This window comes from Melanaphis sacchari, unplaced genomic scaffold, assembly GCF_002803265.2.
Source record: "Melanaphis sacchari strain LSU unplaced genomic scaffold, SCAv2.0 Contig34_pilon_pilon, whole genome shotgun sequence".
Taxonomy (NCBI): domain Eukaryota; kingdom Metazoa; phylum Arthropoda; class Insecta; order Hemiptera; family Aphididae; genus Melanaphis; species Melanaphis sacchari.
The window spans coordinates 1,538,511-1,560,351 of record NW_020271213.1 but is presented as its reverse complement, the minus strand read 5'-3'; the positions used below and the strand labels follow the sequence as shown (position 1 = coordinate 1,560,351).

The following is a 21,841-nucleotide window of genomic DNA, read 5'->3' as shown; positions in this document are numbered from 1 at the left end:
TAATTATTACTCTTATTTTGTATTAACAAGTTGTTTAATACCTAAGTTTATTTTAAATTCAATAGAGTAATATCATTATAATGTTATTTTTGTTTAATTGAAACATTTTTGCGATGGTAAGGTTATTAATAAAATTAGTGCATTAAAAATTAATAACTAATTAATCTTTTTAGTATGTTTGTATTATTTGTATCCTATAAATGAATCATAAAACGTATAATAGTAATTACAGATATATCTATATATCTAATAATATTTAAAATTATATTTTTTTTTACAACTATACAGTCAATCAATTTGTTATGATTTGTGGATTAAATCTTCATTGTACAGTTATAAAACGATCTATTCAGTATAACTAATATTATAATTATTTACCTAATTATAAACAATATTATGTTTATTTAAATATATATATATATATATATATATATATATATATATTGTACAGGCTGCACGTTTGCTTGGGCTGAGTTTGGACAAGATTATTTTGCTCGACAATAAAACAAAAATTTTATCAAAGTGTCAAAATACACAAGATTTACTCCAGGTAATTGAAATTAGTTTTTTTTTTTTTTTTTTTAAGATTTCTGTAGTTCCAATAATTTGCCTTACTTTATATTATATTGGATTATTTTAATATAGGTATATTTGTATATATTCTTGATGAAATCTTGAAATGTATTTTAAAATGTAATAATTGGGGTCTTACTCCGACATAAAACAAAATGAACAAGTAATAAAATTGAACCAAGCCCTTATCTCGTACTTTTGCATAAAAAAGTTTTAAATTTAGCCAAAATTAGTATTAACACTATAAAATACAATGATTAATTGCATCACCAGTGTTTTACAAAATTAATTTAAACTCATAGATTTTCTATTGTTCAACAAGCTATTTGAATTGCACAATGTTTTATTGTTCCATGTACGCTTGGACTTTACCGAATCTTCAATTAATATTGAACGAATAAAACCCTGTCAATTTTTTTCAATCGCAAAAATGCAAAAATAATTAAAAACATGACCGAATATACCATTTAAATTTATTCAATTACTACATCATAAGCTTATTTCAATATTTTTTTGCGAAATATGTGCATATTTTGTTAACGGTTTGTTATTTAATATTATATTTAATTATTCATTAAATAATGTAAAATTGAATAATCAATTCTGTCTTTAATTACTCATGCAGTTAATATAATATTACTATAGGAACATAAATTATATAAATCCTTTTCAACATAACGTCATAAACTTTATATTATAATGTAATATGACTATCTACTTCAGACAATGCATAATTTATTAATAAATTAAATAAACGCATTTTGAAAGAGATTATTGAATCCAGAACATCATCTATTTATTGTAATTATGAGTTTCACTAATATTTTTTTTATATGTTATAAAATAATAGTTTTTTTTTTCAAATTTACAAATCAAATGATCATTTGATTTGTTTGATTTGCGAAATACTATAGTACTATAAATACCTAGTATTTTTTTATTTTTTTATAATAGTGATAAGTTTAAAAATTATTATCACTAATATTTGAATAATAATTCAATTTTATGTTCCAAAAATAATATAGTGGCAAACAGTATTCCGAAGAAATCGAAACAAAGTGTTACTTGAATTTCGCAACTCCAAGTGGACATTGGCCACACCAACTGAAAGATCATTACGTGACATAGGTTTTGTTTTATTAAAAATTCTACAGGAGATCGACTGCAATTTCTTAGAGCTGCATTCTGTAATTGCACCAAATCAACCTACTAAACCTTTAGGTTAGTAATAAATTCCTAACTATATTTAAATTAATTCAATGTTTTATCAACTATTGATTTGAATTTAAAATGTTTAATTTAATACCTGAGTATTTAATATTTTTTTTTTTTCTATAATAGTATATTATTATATAATGACATAAAACAATAATAAAATTTAATTTATAGAAACTATTTGTGTTAAACAATGACTTTATGTATTATGAGAAAATTCATTACGATTTTCTTAATTTGTGAATATTATCATTTATACATACACAGTATTATATCAATACATTTTTAACGTAACAGAGTTATTTAAAACTGTATAGAATATAAGTAAATCATATCTTTTTATGTAATAATGTAGAATTCAGAGAGATAAACCTGGACGACACTTTTGCATCAGAATTAGACTCGCTGCGGCGAATATTACATTTCCCCGAAGAAGTGGCAATACTTTTAAGTGATAGAGAAAACGATTTGTTTTACGACGTTCCACCACTTGATTTTTTGCGGCAAGTCACTTTAGATCAAGATGGAGCAAACGCATGTAACACTTCTGTCAAAAAGCTCATAGAAAGGTTTAATGCAGTACGTACTATTAATGTTTATTTGTTTTTACTTTTAATGTTTTATAAATCATACAGCATTTATTATTCAACTCAGATAAAATAAATAAAATAAAAATTATATTTCAAAAATGTAATTTTAGATATTTTTCTGACGCTTGTATGTTCTTATACGTTTAGGTGAGTTCATGGACAACGCATCTTATAATCACTCGACCTACACACGAAGATCAAAAAGCTATATTATCGTGTCTTTTAAGAGTGGCCAAAGAATGCTGGAACATTGGGAATTTCAATGGAGCTATGGAAATTATAGCTGGACTCAAGTAAAAAATTATAAAAATATTAATTTAAGGCTATAATAGGCCCTATTAAATAGGGTATTATTTTAATATTTTATATTATTAAGTGCTAAAACGCTAGTATAGTTGAAATAAAAAGTAAATTTTTTTTTAGTTATTATACAATTAAAAAATATTGCAAGTATAAATTATTTAAGTTTTTGAACTAAATGAATGAGTTTAAAATACTAAAATCAAAAGTTGTTTACAAAGCAAACGCAACTAAAAATTAATTAATTTATAGTCATAAACAATACAATTTATTTTTATAATTTAAATTATAAAAAGTATTTTGATGTATTTTATTAAAATATATAATTTAAAATTTTTTACTTAAACATACTTTTATTCGACACCAGGGGGTAGGTATTAAATTATCATATTACGAAAATTACGGTTTATAATTTTTTTAATGAGATTTTCTTTGCAGAGAGTAGACATTTTAGACAATTATAGCGTGCTTATTATTTTCGTGTGACATAATTTGATTAGGAACTAGTTTTGTATTGTAGTTACTAATTATTATTCAAAAACTTCATATGAATGTTTAATTTTTTTCAAAATACTGTAGAGCAAGCTGTGTAGATAATTATTGTACAGACTAACGAACTATAACCATTACTGAATTGATTTTCAAAACCAGAAAGCGAAATTAAGTTGAAAAGATTGACAGCACGGAGGTTACTGAATTCAATCAGATGCTGGGGTTATTGATCACGAAACAATGACGTGTCAGTAAAGCAGTTGTTTCAACCGGTCTTCAGCGATTATAACTACAATGTTTGTAGGCCGGCCGAAACTACTAGCTTCGCTGATCACAAATTCAACAATATTAATGAGCATTTTTGCACCATACTTTCTGCTTAGTGAAATTGATTTTCAAATTAAAATTCTCGAGCACTTAAATTATATTAAAATCAGTTGAAAACATTCAATTTATTGTTCTTGTACAAAAAATATAATTGAAAAAAGTTATATTCTGCTCAAATTTAACTATTATAATTCTTTGTCATTTTTTTTTTTTTTTTATAACTTTACCAAATCAAGTTTCTAAATCAAAACACTACTGTACAACGCTTATTGGACAATGGAATAAAATTATAACAAAATAAACAAAAATTTATGATTTCTTTATTTTTTTAATCCATTTCAAATTTCAACACAGAATAAATCATAGAAAGTCAGACAACCTAAATCTTATACCAATGTATTAGTATTCGAATCTTTGTATACAGTGAAATTTCGATTACTTGAATTGGCCTAGACCTGAAAAAATCTATTTTGCTAAAATATTCTCACTAGGTACTTTCTTCCTTCAAAAACATCTTTTTTTTTTACCTAAATATTATGATTATTAGAACGATTGGTAACCAAGATTTCACTGTAATTTAATTGTTATAATTATGTTTTTTTACATTAATTATTATTAATTTGAAATATTTATGCTTAGTATGTGATATTATAAATTAATAAACTTTATTATTAAACTATACATTTTTTTTTTTTTTTTTGCAAGTTATTGTAAAAAAAAATCCTTTAAGTAACAATTTTGGTTTTAACTAGATACAAATTAAAACAATAAGAACATTTCAGGCTTATAAAAATTAAAAGATTGGATATCATCATTATTATTGATAAGATTAATTATTATTTTTACTATGAATATTTTTTTAATTATAAAATTAAATAATTTAGATAGGTACAGTTTTATTTGTATTGAACAGAAAACAATTATTACAGCTAGGTATACAATATACAATATATATGTATAAATACATTTCGATAAAATATTAAAATAACATTTATTTAGAGAACATTAGATACAATATAGATAATAAATATTTTATCAACAGTAATCTATTAAAACTTATATTTATAACTTAATTTTTATTAATTTTATAGAAAAAAATGTAAAACAATTCAGTTTTGAATTTTTGTGATTTTTAGACTTTCTAAATATTTTATATAGTAATCTAAATAATCAATTTATAATTATTGTACAAAATATAATTTTAAAATCATTTTTGGATACATAAAAAAACTATTGAAGTAGCTTATAAATGTGTTTCCGTGTTTAGTTTAAAAATGAGAATAGGGAAATACAATTAATATATATTATATTTCGTTGTTAAGAATAATTTCTCATGCTAAGAAATTATTAGAAAAATGTAACAAAATAATACAACGCAATATAAAAATTATTAAATTATATTTCGTTAATGTACTAGTTCTCATAATATGTATAGCTAACATTTAATCAATAAAAATGATTTTTATGTACTCGAATATTTTCATAATAATTGTTCTAAAATCGTAAACAATTTTAAAAATTTATAAAATCATTATTTTTTTTAAATATGTTCACCGCAATTTATTATTTTTATAACATATTATTCAACTTAAAGCCACAGTTGAAATATGAAAATTTATACTTAAATATTTTACGAAATAAAAAATAAAAATAATACTTAGTATTAGCTTTTAAAATTAACGATAAATAAATTTTAAGTTAATAAGCTAAAAATATATTTTTTTTTCTGATAAAAGTTCTATTAAAATTCTTGTCTATACACTTATATTTATTAAGATAGGATTTTTTTTTTTAAGATTGTACACTTTTTGAACTTAGTGAAACTTACTTATATAAATATTGTTATGCAGTTATAACGATGTAAATATATTAGCTGTGTAAGGAAAATAATTAACTTAAAAAATGTATTCTAAAAATTTATATTATACTAGCGTTTATAGGCCTCAGTAAATATCCAAGTTTCAATAATATATTACGCAGCTTTGTGTTTAATAGTTTTATATCTATCATTTGGTTTTTTGTGTAGTATAATAATTCCAATAAATTTGAACTTATTCAAAACATCTCTGGAATAAGATGCCATAATATTATCTTACTAAAAGATAAGAATTCTAATTTTTTTTATATCGGTGTACATTTGTAAATCAGTTTTTGAGGCTGTGTAACAAAATATATTAATACATGAGATGTTTTAAATACGTTCATACTTTTTAGCACATTTCATTGTTTATGAGTTATTTAAATAATTTTTTAAGCGCAATGCATTAAATATGTTTTGTGATACGTGTTATAGATCAGAAAAAATAAGGCCTTTCATGCAAACAGTACTGGAAAAAGAAAAGGTTCCGTTATTCTATTATCTGACCGACACTTTGTTGTCAACATCACAATACAACAGCTTTCTACAGAAAGCCTTAGCTATGCCTGACTGTCCAGTTGTACCATTTTTTGGATCTTTTATGCGTGAAATAAGGAAAATAATGAAAGAGACGCCCAGTGCTATCGTGCTATCTGATCAAGACGGCAAGGTTTTAAGCGAGGTATTTATCTAAATCATATCAGCTTAATCATCAATTAAATATTACAAAAATGAGTTGTGAACCGTATAGTCGTCTATGTTGTTATTATTGTGAGCTTGACTCAAATCATTTGAATCGGTGTTTATATTTTTGTACTTAAATTATATATACAAAGCACTTACACTACCTACATAATAATATCATTGGTATGCCGTTTATCGTAGAATAACGCATTTTAGAGTATGACAAAGGCAATAATATTTTGTCGTTATACAATAATAATAATAATAATAATGGTCCTGTTTGCATAGCAATGGCTTGATCTCTTCAATTGATTTCAATAAACAGTCCATTATGAAACCGACAGTCTAAATACAACTTTGTAGGGTCAATATGTTTACAAAATTAAAGACGCGACAGTTAGTAATATTCTATAAATTATTGCTGTTTAATATTTATATTGTTGGTAAGTGATAACAAACAATATTGCTGTTAAATAAATATTATTTAGAAGATGACTAAACAATATTTAGGTAGATTATTATTAAAGGTTAAACACTTACAGCTACCTGTAATAAATATAGATGATAAACGATTATCAACTTATCAAATTAACATTATTAAACTCCATTTGAATAGTGCATCCTTATTCAAAATGAAAAATATTATATTTCGTTTTCTTGCTTACAAAGGTATGTACTATATAACGAATATCAAGAAAGTAGTCTTTTTAATTAAATAACACATATTTAAGATTTAAAACATTTAAATATATTTATTTTAATTATTTACGATATTAAAATAATCTGTTTACTCTTATTTTTATTTTTTTGCTTCTGACATCACTTTTTGAAACAACGATTTTCTTCAATTTTCATTATTGATAGTAGTTTCTAGTAGAAATTTAATATAAAATTAATACATGGAAATAGTTAGAAAATTAGGAAATTTCTAATTGTTTTGTACTTAGCTAACCTGATTATTTATTTAATTGTATAGCATTGATAAAAAAAAAAAAAGTAGAAAAACAGGAATATTGACTTGAAAGCAATACTCGTATGCAATGATTTTTAAAAACAATTAAATTTATTGAACCAACCAAATTTATATAATACTACTAATAGCATAATCATAATAATAATTACATACGATATAAACAATTTAGTCTTATAAGTATATTATGCTAAGCGCTGATAAACTATCTCTTTCGCTCAATTGTTTCCTTGTGTCCAATGATGAATCATTGAATTCAAATTCAATACTCCATTATAGTTATCTTCTCAATAACAAACATTAAGTACATTTTGTGATATACTATACAGCAGAAACTAGGTTAAGCTTAACCCGTTTTTTTAATTATTAAAAAATGTCTGCTATCAGAAGTGTTTATTATTATTAAATATAATATAGAAAATTATTATTATAAAATTTAATATTTTTTTTTATATATTACTCCGTCTCAATTATATATTTCATAGTGAAATTTACTTCTACAAGACTACCTATATAAGTGTAATGTACATATTAAAATATTTATTAACATTTTCATATATCATTAATCTTCCTGAAAATACATAACACGGAATATTAATATGAAATTCAACAAATTTCGTCGATTCGCTTTTAGAAAGCATTGTAAGGTGTTATACTTGATGATTATTAATTTTAATAGCTGTCAAATCAGCATTCCCGATAATTGTAAAATAGTATATTTAATATGACGGTATCTCAATATTTTTAATTACGCAAAACAAAAAGTTAATTTTTATTTGGAATGTTTTTTTATGTTATTACGTTTACGTTATTAAATTACATTTAAACTCAAACTATCCTATTCATTTTGTCAATAAATTACAGAATTTGGCAGAACATGAATATTTAGATGGATATACTACTTCTCTTGGATTAGATGGAATTGTTAACATGGAAAAAATCTATAAAGTACAATCGGTACTAGAAGAATTATCAGATTATCATCGACATTATTTTGAGAGGAAAACATACGAAGCAAAGTAAGTTAAGAAAACAAAAACGTTTAAATAGGTATTTTTATTACTTAATATGTATTGTTCTTGATTAAACCAGTTATAATTCATAACTATCTACTTACTGCATAAATTGATATATTTGACAAAAATATATAAAAGATACATACAACTAAAACATAAAAAAAAAAATGTATTAATAAAAATTACTCTGTACTATATTTGTACGAGTATTAAATGAATGTGAATGCAATGGATTCAAAATAAATGAAACAATAGTATTTATATTATAAAAAATATATGATAATTTAAAATAATTTAATTAATTATTTATACCATGAGAGATTCACCTCTTGTACAATTCTTAACAATAAAAACGCATACGATTATCGTGATTACTTGTAACCTAATTATCTGATTGGTTTCCTAAACTTAATACAATTTTCCATAACCACTGAGTATAACGTTATCATGGCTATATGAAAAATATCAAGTAAAACTATATTCTATTATTTTACTATTTACTATAAAAATGACGCTATACTCAGTAAAAGTTGACGCTTGGTTGGAGACTAACTAGTTAGAAAATTAAAGTTAAGTTATAAAGTTATTTTCAAACTTTTAAGATGGATTTTATTCATAATAACTGTAATACAATAATTAAATTTCTCTTTCTATTACTTGTTTTTTTTAAATTAAATTTACTTCTATTTAATATGTACTATACATATATATATATATATATATATACCTATTAATTTTGTATATACTTAAAAAGAACTAATAAGATATCACAAAAAAGTTATGTTTAAATAATTTGTAAAAAAATATTTAATAAATTATATAACTTGATTAATTTTAAAAACTAATGTATTGTATTTTATTTTTATCGTTTTTTAAAGAATGAATTTAAAAAAAACAATAATAACATAGTAAAGAACAGGTTTTTATGTTTTTAAAAGATAAAAAACTTTTAAAATTTAAAAATAAATGCGTTTATTTTAATTTTGATTTTAATTAAAAATGATGGTTTGGTAACATATGTATAATATTTTATGTTATTGTTAAGAAATAAAACAAACCAAATAATAAATAATATTAAAAAACCTAATTTTGTTTTAATTGTTAAAATATATAAAATATAGTTATTTAATTTTTGTATTCTTCTAAAGGTTGCATTTGTTAAATAATGGTGAATTACAAGATAATTGTGAAGAAGAGTTTTCTAGAAAATACGACCCTGTACAATCATTAGCCTACGACCACGGTGTTTCATTAATACCGCATGCAATGTCTCCAAGCTCTAAAGATTTTACGATCGGTCATCATGAATTACAGGTATTACGAAACAAAAATATATTGTTCATATAGTATATTTCTGTTATGTTTATAATAAAAATGTGTACGTTTCAACATTTCTACGAATTTATACTTACTCTTTCTTTAAAATATATGGCAGAAAAGTTAAAACACTCATATTATAACAACATTACTCGTGTTTTTATAACACAATACTATAGAAAATTGTTTACTATGTATCCTTTAACAGTATCAAGACTTGAAGGTTTTCTGCGGCAAATCAATATTTTTGAATGAAGTTGTTTCAAGAATAGTCTCTAAAAAGAATAATAATTCTATAAGTATAATAGAATATTTTAATATTGTTTTTCTTTAAATTATCTTTTTAAAGTTATTTAAATAATTATTTAGTAAACATTTTTAAAATATTAATAAAAATAAATTCTGAAAAAATCAACCAAGTTATAGTTGGTTAAATTTTTGATTTTATCAAAGTTCATAATAATGTTAATAAAATAAAAAAAAAACCAAATTTCATTCGTCTTAATAAATCTCAATTTTCATGATAACATTTTAAATATAAAAATCATTAACAATATTTAATATATTAATAAAAATATTAACACAATTTCAAAAACATTGAATTTTTGAAAAACTGTAAGAATCAATAACCATAATTTAAAAGTAATTTTTTATAATTATTGTATATCTGTTGTATTTAAATAATTTCTTACAGAAGAATTTTTTTTATATTATGGCAAGCAGCAAAATTTTAGTCTTATAAAAACAAAGAGTAATTCAAAAATATTTTATGATTTTAATTAATAAATTAATTTCAATGTTATAATTTATGTTTAAACTGCATTATTTTTTTTATTTCTACCGCATAATATATTCAAAATACTCTTCATCATTGGTTATTCAAAATAGATATGTTATATTCAAAAACATTGATTAGCACGTTGGTACTTTATAGTGTATTAAGACTTCTACGACATTCTGTATACTTCAATAACAGTTTTATTTTTTTTTAAATTCATAATTAGTTTATAAATAATGAACTAAAATTATTATGTTATACAATTTTATTTTATTAGAAAATAAAAAGATGTTGTGTATAAATACTTCTTATTATAATGTTATTTAGTTTAATACCCAATATTCTATACTAATAATTTAAAAATTATTGTACACATTTAATCTCAAATTTTAAAATATTGTTCATTTTAGATAATGCATCATGGGACTACTGTTGTTCATTGGGCAGCTGACATGGGGAGTAACAGATCCGCTCGAATTTTCATGCGTCTCGAGAGAAATTGTTCAATATTGACTTGGGAGAAGACGCCGTGGAGCGCACTGAAAAGAAGTTCTGGTACACCGGACTACTCTTTGAAAACCGACCCTGAAGATAGTTTACCTAATGCGCTGCGTAACAGATCATCAATAAACTGTCCATCAGTTATGGGTAAATTTTCGAATTCTTAACTAAATCATTAAAATTTTCATTTTATATAAATCAATTAGTTTTTAAAATTTATTTTAACTAACAAAACGCTTAAAATACTAAACACATATATGCTGTAATATTTTATTTATCAAAATAAATAGTGTTTTTAAATATATGTATATATTATTTTTTATTAGGTCTCCAGCAAGGATATTTGGAATTGTCGACTGTTAGAGATATATTTGTTGGTGGTGCAGTTGGAAGAGATCGAGTAATGGCTGATGGAGGGGCAATATTAAGAAAATATAGTTTAAACAATTTTTCGATATCAGAATGCTGTTTGGGACTAGTATATGGAACTAATACAAGTGAAAATCGCATATTTTATATGCTAGCTCCTCCAAGATTACTTGGGTAAAGTCTACATCGTATATATTTTGAAATCTAACACTTACAGGATTTTTGTCAGACGTACTTCAATTTATTATACAAATTATATTAGATTCAACTTTCAAAATCATGTTACATCATATAAATGTATACAAACAATAAATTATTGAAATAATTATTTAATATTTCTTATTTAATTTTAATGAGTAAAATATGACTTGTATTTATTAATTTAAAATAATGAATATTGTTTCATCAATCTTATAAAATAGCTTCATTTTAATCGATATTTTTTATGTAGTTGATTAAACATAATATAAATCATAATGTATTGTAAGAAATTTTAAATGCGATATAGGTTTTTATCTTAATTGTATACAACTATTTATGTGATCATAAAATGTAAGCACTAAAACTTAATAATAGCCTTAAATACTTACTTTTCACTATTTTAGTATAATACTATGTTATTACATAATAGAATTATTATATTTATTTTTTCATACTTATTTATAAAGCATTTGGCTCCATGGACTTCAGACGGTGGTTCAGAAACTTCGAAACGTTATACAAACGGTTGATAAACGTTCAATATGGCTTAAAAACAACTACGTACATCAATACATTATTTCATCTGGTCGTGGGCCAATGACAGCTGATGCAATACGTGTAAGTAGTGTTTTATTAATTATATTAGAGAAGTTATTATTCGTTAATAATATATTAATTAATATATAAATTACAAAATAATTAAAACTGAGTACAACTACGTGTAAGTAATAAGAATATCAAAGGCTGTTTGTATTTTGTATAAATTATTATTTTACATATAACTTTATATCGGTTATATGCATTGATGATGCGCTTAATGATGATATAATTTTAATTGATTGTAAATTAATAATAGTTGATTTTATATCGAGTAAAATTACAGTTATTTGGAGGCAGAGATTGGTCAACGACTGGTAATGCGGCCAATAATCAATCACCAGAGACGAGCATTGCTAAACGAGCTGCTTCAATGAGATTTCGAAAGAAAAAGTCGGTAGCTAGTGTGTCTGTACGTATACAAGAACTAAAAATAAAATAATTAAAACGTCAAAACATTTTTCTATAAAAATATTTTGTGCCTAGAATGATGGACTTCTTAAACCTTACGATGTCAACGACGTATTCAATAAATCTAGAATAGACTTGGCCAGCAGTGGTTGTAACTCACCATCAACATTATGTAGTCAAGCAGAAGATGATAAGGAACGAGATAGCGTCGACAAAAATATCGTTTCTGAGCCATCGACATCCGCAGATAAGTGAGTTATATTTAAAATTATTTTGATAAATCATTTTTTTTCATAATTATTTGTTCATTACTATAAACAATACTTTATTATAATACGTATATATTTTTATTAATATATTTATAATAGATTATTTGGTACATTAGTATATTAGTTCATTAATACTTAATAAGTCCATAAGCCGCAGCTGCGTACATTTATATTAAATCTATTTTAGATTGGAATTTTGAATATAAAATAATTTTAGTGGTAAAAACTATTGGAAATTATATTAACTAATAATTTTTTTATAATTTTTAATATTTGATATCTAATTAAGTATAAAATACGAGTATGATATTTTATTGTATATTGTATATTTAATTTTTAGTTTAAAAATAACGTATTAGGTTCAAAAATAATGTTTTATAATTTTAACACAATATTATACACGTCTACATTAAATAAATTAAATTTAGTTTTTTTTCCTTATTAGACAGAGTGTGTTATTTAATAATTCAAGAATTTTAATTTAAAATGGTATTCTGCAATCATTATTTTTTAAAAGTACTTCTGTAAATGTGAAACATTGGTAATAATAATATTTTTAAATGTTATCTTTTTTTTTTTTTGCTCAAGGATTCCTCCTAAAATTATAGAGCCAACTCAGAGTGATATTGATAATTCAACAATGACACCAAATAATTCACAATTAAATTTTGAAGATTTTTGTGCTTTGTTTGATAGTTTCAGGTAAATATATTTTTAATCGATTTAAATGAATACATTTTAGAAAAATATTTTATTCGCCTTTTATTAATTTTTATTACAGTTTGAGAATGCGTAAAGATTTACGAGATATTTTCGACCAAGTACGAGGAGTAACAAGTCAAACAAGTCATAAATCTGATTATAAAAAATCTGAGGATATCACCGTACAAAATAATGCAACCTTATCTATTCCAAGAATTACATCTGAACAAACTCAAAGTAAGATAGTTTCAATTTATTTAGTTTTAAAAAAAAAATAACAATATTAAAATTATAATATAAATTAATTTAATAAGAATAAGCTTTTTTTATCATTCCTTTACTAATAAAAATTGTGCTAAATTAGCCTGATAAATCTAATATTAATACTAGATTGTTTTATTAAAAGATTACATAACTATATATTTAAATACATTACATAAACGTTAATATTTGTTTGTCCAATAATATATAATTAACATAATATACTGTTTTATACCTCAACATTTTATGATAAGTCAAAAATAATTAAATTATATACCTACTAATTCTAAATTCTAAATTCTAATTTGTTGTACCATTTTTTATTCTCTTATTTTAATTTTTTATTATTATACTGTTTTACATTAATCTTAGTTTACCAGAATATAACAACTAAAATATTCTTTATCGTCAATATTTTTATAGGTTTAATTTCAATTAATAAAAACAATGGAAATAACCTCGTTCAACCAATTGATGCAACAATTCAAAAAAAACGTATATTTGATGCTATTGCAGCGTCTAGTATAATTTCTAATTGCACTGGTGTAGAGACATCACAGTCTGCAGCAACATGGTCAATAAATGACTTAATTAGTTTCTTAGAAAATAGACAAATGATAACTTGTACCGAGGATGAAGCTCGAATATTAATTCAGGTATGATATATTTTATAAATATGTGATTATTAATAAAGAATATTTGCACCTTTGTAAATCATTATTCAATAGGTATTTAAAGATTATATGTAAGTATTATAATATAATAAAAATTTTAAATTAATTTTTTTTTAACAAACTCATTCACACTTTATTATTTAGAAAACAGATAATGAATTTATTTCATTATTTAATCTCTTAATAGTTTAATTTAGTATTGTGAATCTTGAATCAATTAATAATTGTACTTGGACTAATAAATATTTAAAAATAGTATTTTTATTATATAATTGATTATTGAAATATATATTTTTTATTATTGTTATTTTTATTTATTTATTTATTTTTTTTTTATATGTATATATATAGATCTACGAACCAAACCCAGAAATTAGTGCTCGTAATTGTCTATCCTTCGAAGGATTTGCCAAATATATGATGTTAAGGAACAATAGCGTATTCAGTGAACCAGATTTTGCAATCGAAAATTCTGATATGAACTTTCCATTATCTTGTTATTATATTGCTTCATCACATAATACATACCTTACTGGTCACCAGTTGAAAGGCGACTCTTCTATTGACCTTTATAGTCGGGTAAAACTTTAGATTAAATAATATTATTACAATGTTTTATTATTATATACAATTAATCACTACGAAATACAATTTAATAAAATAAACATTTTTCTAATAAAACAAAAAAAGCTCAATAAGTTATTTTTGTGACATTTATGAGTGAAATAATATGTAATAATAATGATATAACTTAATGTATTAAATTATTAATTAATTTAAATTGTTATAAACTTGAAGCATATCTAGAAAAACAACTAAAAAAAAAAAAAAAAAGATTTTATTTTATTGCGATAGTATGTTTTAAAATAACGAATTATATTTAAATGTTAAAATCTGTTTCATGAGTTTTTAGGTTTTTAAGTATAAAATTAAATTAACTTTAGACATGATATACATAAATGTGTTATTACCTATTTTGACTAATATTTAAGTTTTGAGTTGCAAATGATTATTTAAATAAATATTTGAAATTTTTCATTATTATTAAACATTAAATTTACATAGACATAGCATGTATCAACTATTTGTTGAAAAATATTCTGTTTTTAACTTTTAAACAATAAATCCAAATTTTCATCCAACAGTTTATAATTATCATAATATTTCATTCGTTAAAAATGTGTTATTATATAAATAAATGAATATAAACTTATTTTAGGTATTGTTGGCTGGTTGTCGGTGTGTTGAGTTGGACTGTTGGGATGGCGACGATGGTAATCCATTGATCTATCATGGACATACTTTTACATCAAAAATACCATTTCTTGGAGCTGTAGATTCAATTAATCGTTTTGCATTCGTATCATCACCATATCCTGTCATATTATCTATTGAAAACCATTGTTCACTGGTTCAACAAGCTCGTATGGCAGAAATTTTTGAGGTATAATATTTTACACATTTTAGGATTTTTAATTTTCTTTTAATCATTTAAGTTACTTTTTATTCCTGAATACAAAAAAAAAAAAAAAAAAAAAAAAAAACAGTTATCAATAACAATGACAATAACAATAACAATAACAAAAATATTAATGTATACTTGTATACGAAAAACAATTCTAATTGAAACGGTCAGTCAGCCTAAATCAGAAAATTTATTTCATGATTATTATATTTTTTTATTTTTTTTTTAAGCAATTAAAGTCATTAATCGTTATTTAAAAAAAAATTATTTTTGAGGATAAATAATTATAATTTTTATGAATTTCTAGCTTCAAAATAATTTTTGCGTTTTTAAAATTTTGTCAAATTTTGTTAAAAATATGTTTAAACACTTAAAAAAAAAAAATTGTAATTGTACATTTGTGATATTTTTTATTACAAAAATTAAAAACTTATAAGAAAATGTGTACTAAGTTGTCAAGTTTTTCTAGTCAATGAATAATTTTTGTTCAACATTTTTCCATCCAATATCGCTCTTAAAATGAAAATTAAAGGATTTTATCGTTTATAGAGATACATAAAACATATTGTAAAATCAATACATTAATCGTTTCACTTAGAATCGAAAATGTTGTTGTTTTATTATTTCTCAAAATTATCTTTAAAGATACCAATAAAGTGAAAACCATTTCATGTTTAAGAACTATTGATTATCGTTTTACAAAATAAATAATAAGATTTTGTTTTGCATTTATTTTTTCAAAATTAAATCATGATGTATGCCTCAATTAATGATATAATACCTGAGATTTGAAGACAATTATTAAAGCTTATAAATCTTAGTTCGTAATTTATTACTTTACATTAAATTATAATATAGAAAATTTAGTTTATAAATGTATTATTAAATAGTTTAATTATATCAATAATATGTTTATTTAATTAAATGATTTCTATAAGACGTTATACATGTTTTTCTATTATGTGTATTCATTTTCAGTCCGTTTTTGGTGAAAAATTGGTGAAGGGCTTTATGTTTGACTCTGATTATGAACCTCAGCTACCATCACCAAGTCAATTAAAATACAAAATTTTAATAAAAAATAAAAAGATTGCACCGTTGGAAAGTGAAAAGAATCGAATAAAAAATAATAACAGTAGCACAAAAAGTACACAAGTTGCATCTTCAGTTGCCAGTAATCATTCTAATGCCGGAATTTCCGTTAGTATAAATTCTAACGTCAGTTCATCAGTAGCCAACAAGAATCCTATTATTGAATCTTCAGTGGTAATCAAGGATCCAACTGTTGAATCTTCATTGGATATTAATCAGTCTAATATTGAACATAAAATGGCCAGCAATCAAACAAATGTAGTAACTTCAGTTGTTAAAAATAATCATAATGTCGTGCCTTCAGTAGTAAGCAGTCATCCTAATATTGGACCTCATAGAAGTAGTTCAGCCAGTGCTGGTACTACCACCATTGATGATGTGGCTACCACCATCGAGGAAGAAGAAGAATACGAAGAGGATGATGAAGAATATGATGATAGTGACGAAATGGATTTTAAAAGTAATGTTACATTAAAAACTTAGAAGTAATAATATAAATAAACTTTCACGGATAATTTAAAGTCAGTTTTAAGTACTTAAATCATAAAAAGTTCACAATTTCAATAGGGATAACAAATATTTCAAAAAAAAAAAAAAAATGGTTAAGATTTATCATTACGATTAAGCATGAAATTAATATGAATATTAATTTAGATGAAAACTATTTTTTTTTATCATTATTAGGCTATTAATAGTTCTACATTAATAATTATATTAATTATTCATTGAAATAATATACACAAAAAAATAATAGTTTTATACTAATATACCTATATATTTATTGTTATGATTAAAATGTTGGGATTAATTAAAATTATTATTCAACTAACTTTTTAGTATATTTTAAGTTCATTAGACTTTTTAATAAACTATAATACTTAATTTATATTTTTAGAAACTGCAACGGAAAAGTTTAGCAAAGGTCGTAATAGGTTCGGTTCAAAGTCAAATGAAAAATGTGCTGAAGATGAAAAGTATAAAAAACATAACAGTCAAATTGCAAAAGAACTATCTGACATAGTCATCTATACCCAGGTAAATCAATTACCAGTAATTATAACTATAATATTAAAATTAAAATAATAATAACAATTAATTTTTAATTTTTTTTTCAGGCGATAAAATTTCGTGGTTTAAATACAAGAAGTCCGAGCAGTTTAGTGAAAAATAAACGAAAATGTAATGGTAGTGTTAGTGGTCATAATGGTTCTATAGTAAATACATCGTCTACTGGAATTGTTTCAACAGAACACTACCATAGCCGTGGTTCTACTACGATAAACCCACATCATCCGTGCTATAAGTGTTCTTCTTTAAGTGAAAATTCTGCTAAAAAGCTGGCAAAAAAACGCCCATTGGATTTAATCGCACATTCTGAAACTCAGTTAGTACGAGTGTATCCAGCTAGCATGAGGATAGATTCATCTAACTTCAATCCATTAAATTTTTGGTCCTATGGTGTACAGATGGCAGCACTAAACTATCAGTCTGAGGAAGCCACGGCTTCACACGTCAATGCAGCCATGTTTGAACAAAATGGTTATAGTGGTTATGTGTTAAAACCACGAGTGATGCATGATCCATCTCATAAATCATACCGCCAATTCAATCCAATGGAAAAACATTTTGATGGTATGAATCCTATATGTTTTAACCTAAGCATTGTCTCTGGTCAGTACTTATCGCCAAATGGAGGGATTCGAGCTAACGTATACGTCGAAATCGAAATAATTGGCATACCATCCGACAGTGTAAAGAAAAAATCTAAAACTATTTTTTGTAACTCAATGAACCCTGTGTGGGACCAAATTTTCACGTTTAATGTGCTGTTCAAAGAATTAGCGTTCATACGATTTCTCATAGTTAATGCCAGCACAAATCACGCGTTAGCGCAGCGCGTAGTACCACTCAAGAGCATGCTGTACGGATATAGGCACATTGATATGCATAACATGCGTAACCGGCCACTACCGCTTACCGCGTTATTTGTATATACTCTTAGCAAAGAAGAAGTACCAAGATCTATTGATGATGAAAATACATCTTCTACAACAGCACCAACAGCAGATAATGGAACAATAAACAGTGGCCTATCAACACACCGTAAAAAATTCTATGTAATGGTTTTTGGCGTATTCTCTGAAAACTCATATATTATGTTCAAAGTCACTCAGGATAGTACTGCGACAGATTTAATTCGATTAGCATTAGACAGGCGTAAGGAAGGTGACGAAGAAATGAAGTCATATGTGCTCCTGGAAGAAGTCGGCTTGACGTGGGATGTGTCAAATAATATAAGTGGCAATAACAGTGACGATATGGGGAATAACAGTAACGTCGCCACTGATGGTGGTAATGATGATAATAGTTACGATAACGATGAACCTAAACAAAAGAAAAAGAAAAAAAAGAAAAATATCAAGCGTAGGCGAATTGGATGGAAAAATGGTGACGCACCCATGATACAACGTGTATTGGATTATAATGAAAAACTGTTGGAGGCGCAGTCGCGCTGGAAAGGCGATGGATACTTTGTGCTAAAAAAAATTGGAGACGACCCAAGCAGCAGAGCGTGGCTCACTTCATTGCAATCAAAAAACTCAGGAAATGGTCAATCAGAATCATCGTGGGATGAAATACGTACGTTCTTAGTATGTATTTATAATGTTTCCGAAGAAAGACCATACGTTATTCTTAAGGTACCTATAGGATCAACTGCACAGGATATTTTAGCTCAGATTTTAGTTAAAGCTAGGCGTATGGAAAACCCAATTTTATTCATATTGGTTGAAGAACAATGTTGGGGCAGAACTGATATAAGATATAGGGTATTGGACGATGATGAGGTAGTATATAACACATTAAAACAGTGGTCCCGAGTTGGTAGGTTTGTTCTAGAGGATCGTTGTAGTAATGAAGATGAAGATGAAGGACTGGTTGCTAAGACTTCACAAGCATTGCAAACGTTTATAAGGGTAATGAGGATCCGAAAGGGCATAGCTGCTGTAAGTCGAGGTTGGAGATCTTGTGGTTTGCCAACGTTACCCGGTCATTGTCTGCGGCATCCGGAAAATGACAAGGAATACGTCATTAAAGAAGCAGCTCATGCTCACAAAAAAATGTTAGCAAAACATGAGAAGATGTGGTGGGCAAACTTAGAAAAAGGAGGTAGTGGTGACGGTGGTGGTGGCCTTGAACGTGGTTGTGATGATGACGGTAGTGGTGGTGAAGATGCTGAAGAAAATACCTATTCAGGATTTTTAAAATCACCAGCCCAGTTATTTGGTTTTTTGAAATCCTGACACATGTTGTGCTGCTTTCAAAGAGCACGTGATAGACACGATATTGGTACAATAGTATGAACAAAATAAAGTTTTTTTTTAATCTCGAAATGGAATTTCTGTAAATGAAAATATGGATTGTTTGCTTAACCCCGTGTTCCCATCCTGTATTTAATCAAAATCATTTATACTCCGATACTCCAATCCGCTTGGTGTTCTTCATTTCTCTTCACAGGGAACCGTAACATTTTCAGGGTGTAAGTAGATAAGTCATTAATACTTATATTTTGAGATTAATGGTATATATATATATATATATATATATATATGTATATATGTATATATACTTTTATCTTCTTTTTTTTTGTAAGAATGTGCAGATTAGCTGACATTTTTTATCTTCTGATCAATATACATTATTATTTATGCAGCTAATTAGCTATTTTAAAACTAACCAAAATCCTGAGTTTTATTTATTTTTTTTATTTTTGTACAATAATTTGTTAAAATTAATAAATTTTATTTCTAATTGTATATTATGATTTCATAATGCCAATTATTTTCCATTTTTACCTTATCAATTATTTTTCATATTATATTTGAGCTGAAAATTCCAAAGCTAGTGGTTAGTTACTAGTCTTAGAGGTTGTTGGGACATCCAATTATTAGTGTTTTTTTTTTCTTAGGTAGTCGTATAATTATTTATACAGCTAAATTGTTATTAGAAAAAAAACAATTAGTTATTGGATAGTCTTATAATAAGTTATGTGTGTAAGAATTTATTTGAAATTCCTAGTTAAAACTGTTGCAAATCTAGTCATTTTATAAATATAATTATTTTATGTATCTCCAACATCGTCTCTATGTATTGTTCGTATATGTTATTAATATTTTTTTGTAATTTTCTCAGTAAAATGTGAAAATTTCTACTACAGTATTTTAAATTATATAAACTATTATTAATATAATTATTATTCATTTTATTCATAATATTATAATTAGTATTACTATTATAATTAGTTATTATCATTACTTTTATTATTATTTATTGTACACTTATCAAAATAATAATAATTATTATTATTATTATTATTATTTCTATTATTCTTATTAATATTTTATTTGTATTATATTTTTTTATCATTATTATTATTATAACTATTATTATCATTATCTATAATATAATATCTAATATTATTATCATCATTATCGTTTAACTATAACTATAATTATCATTAAAATTTGAATCTCATATTTAATAAATTTATAAGAAAGACTGTGCAGCAGCTAGAATTTTTAACTAGGAAGGACACTAACACATATCTAGTAAATATCAAAAATTTCGTCACAAATATCTATGTTTAATAAATTTAAATTATAAAATCAATCATAATTTTCAGTACCAGGAATTATTAATACAATTAATGTATTACGAATTCATCTCACTTTTTTTTTCATTATGTACAAATTTAATTTGACAATAAAACTAGATATTTCAAATGGATATGTGTTTCTAGTGTCCTCCTGTGACTATGGCATTGCAAACAGTTTTTATGATAATGACAACAACGAGATATCACTTATCAGTTATTTTATACATGTTAACATCTAATATGTGTTGGTATTGAAGATTTTTATCAATAATATTAATGTTTATTAAATATCTAGTATAATATACATGTATATGTAATATGTATATTATATAAATTGTTGGGTTAAGTTCTGTAGAACCCTGTTAACCTTAATCAATGTATTTTATTTATTGCCGTTAAAATACCATTTATTGTTTTACTCATTATACCTATATTATGTTATGTAATCTATATAATATTATTATACTTTATAATATTATCATGACAAACGTATTTATTATTTTATGTTTAGTGGCTCAACTATTC

The 21,841-nt window shown here is 24.3% G+C and overlaps 1 protein-coding gene across 1 annotated transcript in view; it reads left to right on the top strand.

The window, feature by feature from the left end:
• Window positions 1-20,404, top strand: part of LOC112596837 — a 120,071-nt gene extending 99,667 nt beyond the window's left edge. Inside the window, exons 27-46 of the mRNA XM_025342660.1 lie at window positions 452-550; window positions 1,599-1,794; window positions 2,144-2,367; window positions 2,526-2,671; window positions 5,791-6,037; window positions 7,874-8,028; window positions 9,174-9,339; window positions 10,531-10,768; window positions 10,948-11,164; window positions 11,659-11,809; window positions 12,075-12,200; window positions 12,275-12,450; window positions 13,057-13,170; window positions 13,250-13,407; window positions 13,855-14,087; window positions 14,457-14,684; window positions 15,325-15,549; window positions 16,549-17,122; window positions 17,558-17,697; window positions 17,778-20,404. Coding sequence (XP_025198445.1) covers window positions 452-550; window positions 1,599-1,794; window positions 2,144-2,367; window positions 2,526-2,671; window positions 5,791-6,037; window positions 7,874-8,028; window positions 9,174-9,339; window positions 10,531-10,768; window positions 10,948-11,164; window positions 11,659-11,809; window positions 12,075-12,200; window positions 12,275-12,450; window positions 13,057-13,170; window positions 13,250-13,407; window positions 13,855-14,087; window positions 14,457-14,684; window positions 15,325-15,549; window positions 16,549-17,122; window positions 17,558-17,697; window positions 17,778-19,964 — 6,000 coding nt within the window. The 3' untranslated portion in view covers window positions 19,965-20,404. The remainder of the gene's footprint in view (window positions 1-451; window positions 551-1,598; window positions 1,795-2,143; window positions 2,368-2,525; window positions 2,672-5,790; window positions 6,038-7,873; window positions 8,029-9,173; window positions 9,340-10,530; window positions 10,769-10,947; window positions 11,165-11,658; window positions 11,810-12,074; window positions 12,201-12,274; window positions 12,451-13,056; window positions 13,171-13,249; window positions 13,408-13,854; window positions 14,088-14,456; window positions 14,685-15,324; window positions 15,550-16,548; window positions 17,123-17,557; window positions 17,698-17,777) is intronic.
• Window positions 20,405-21,841: the final 1,437 nt, after the last annotated feature.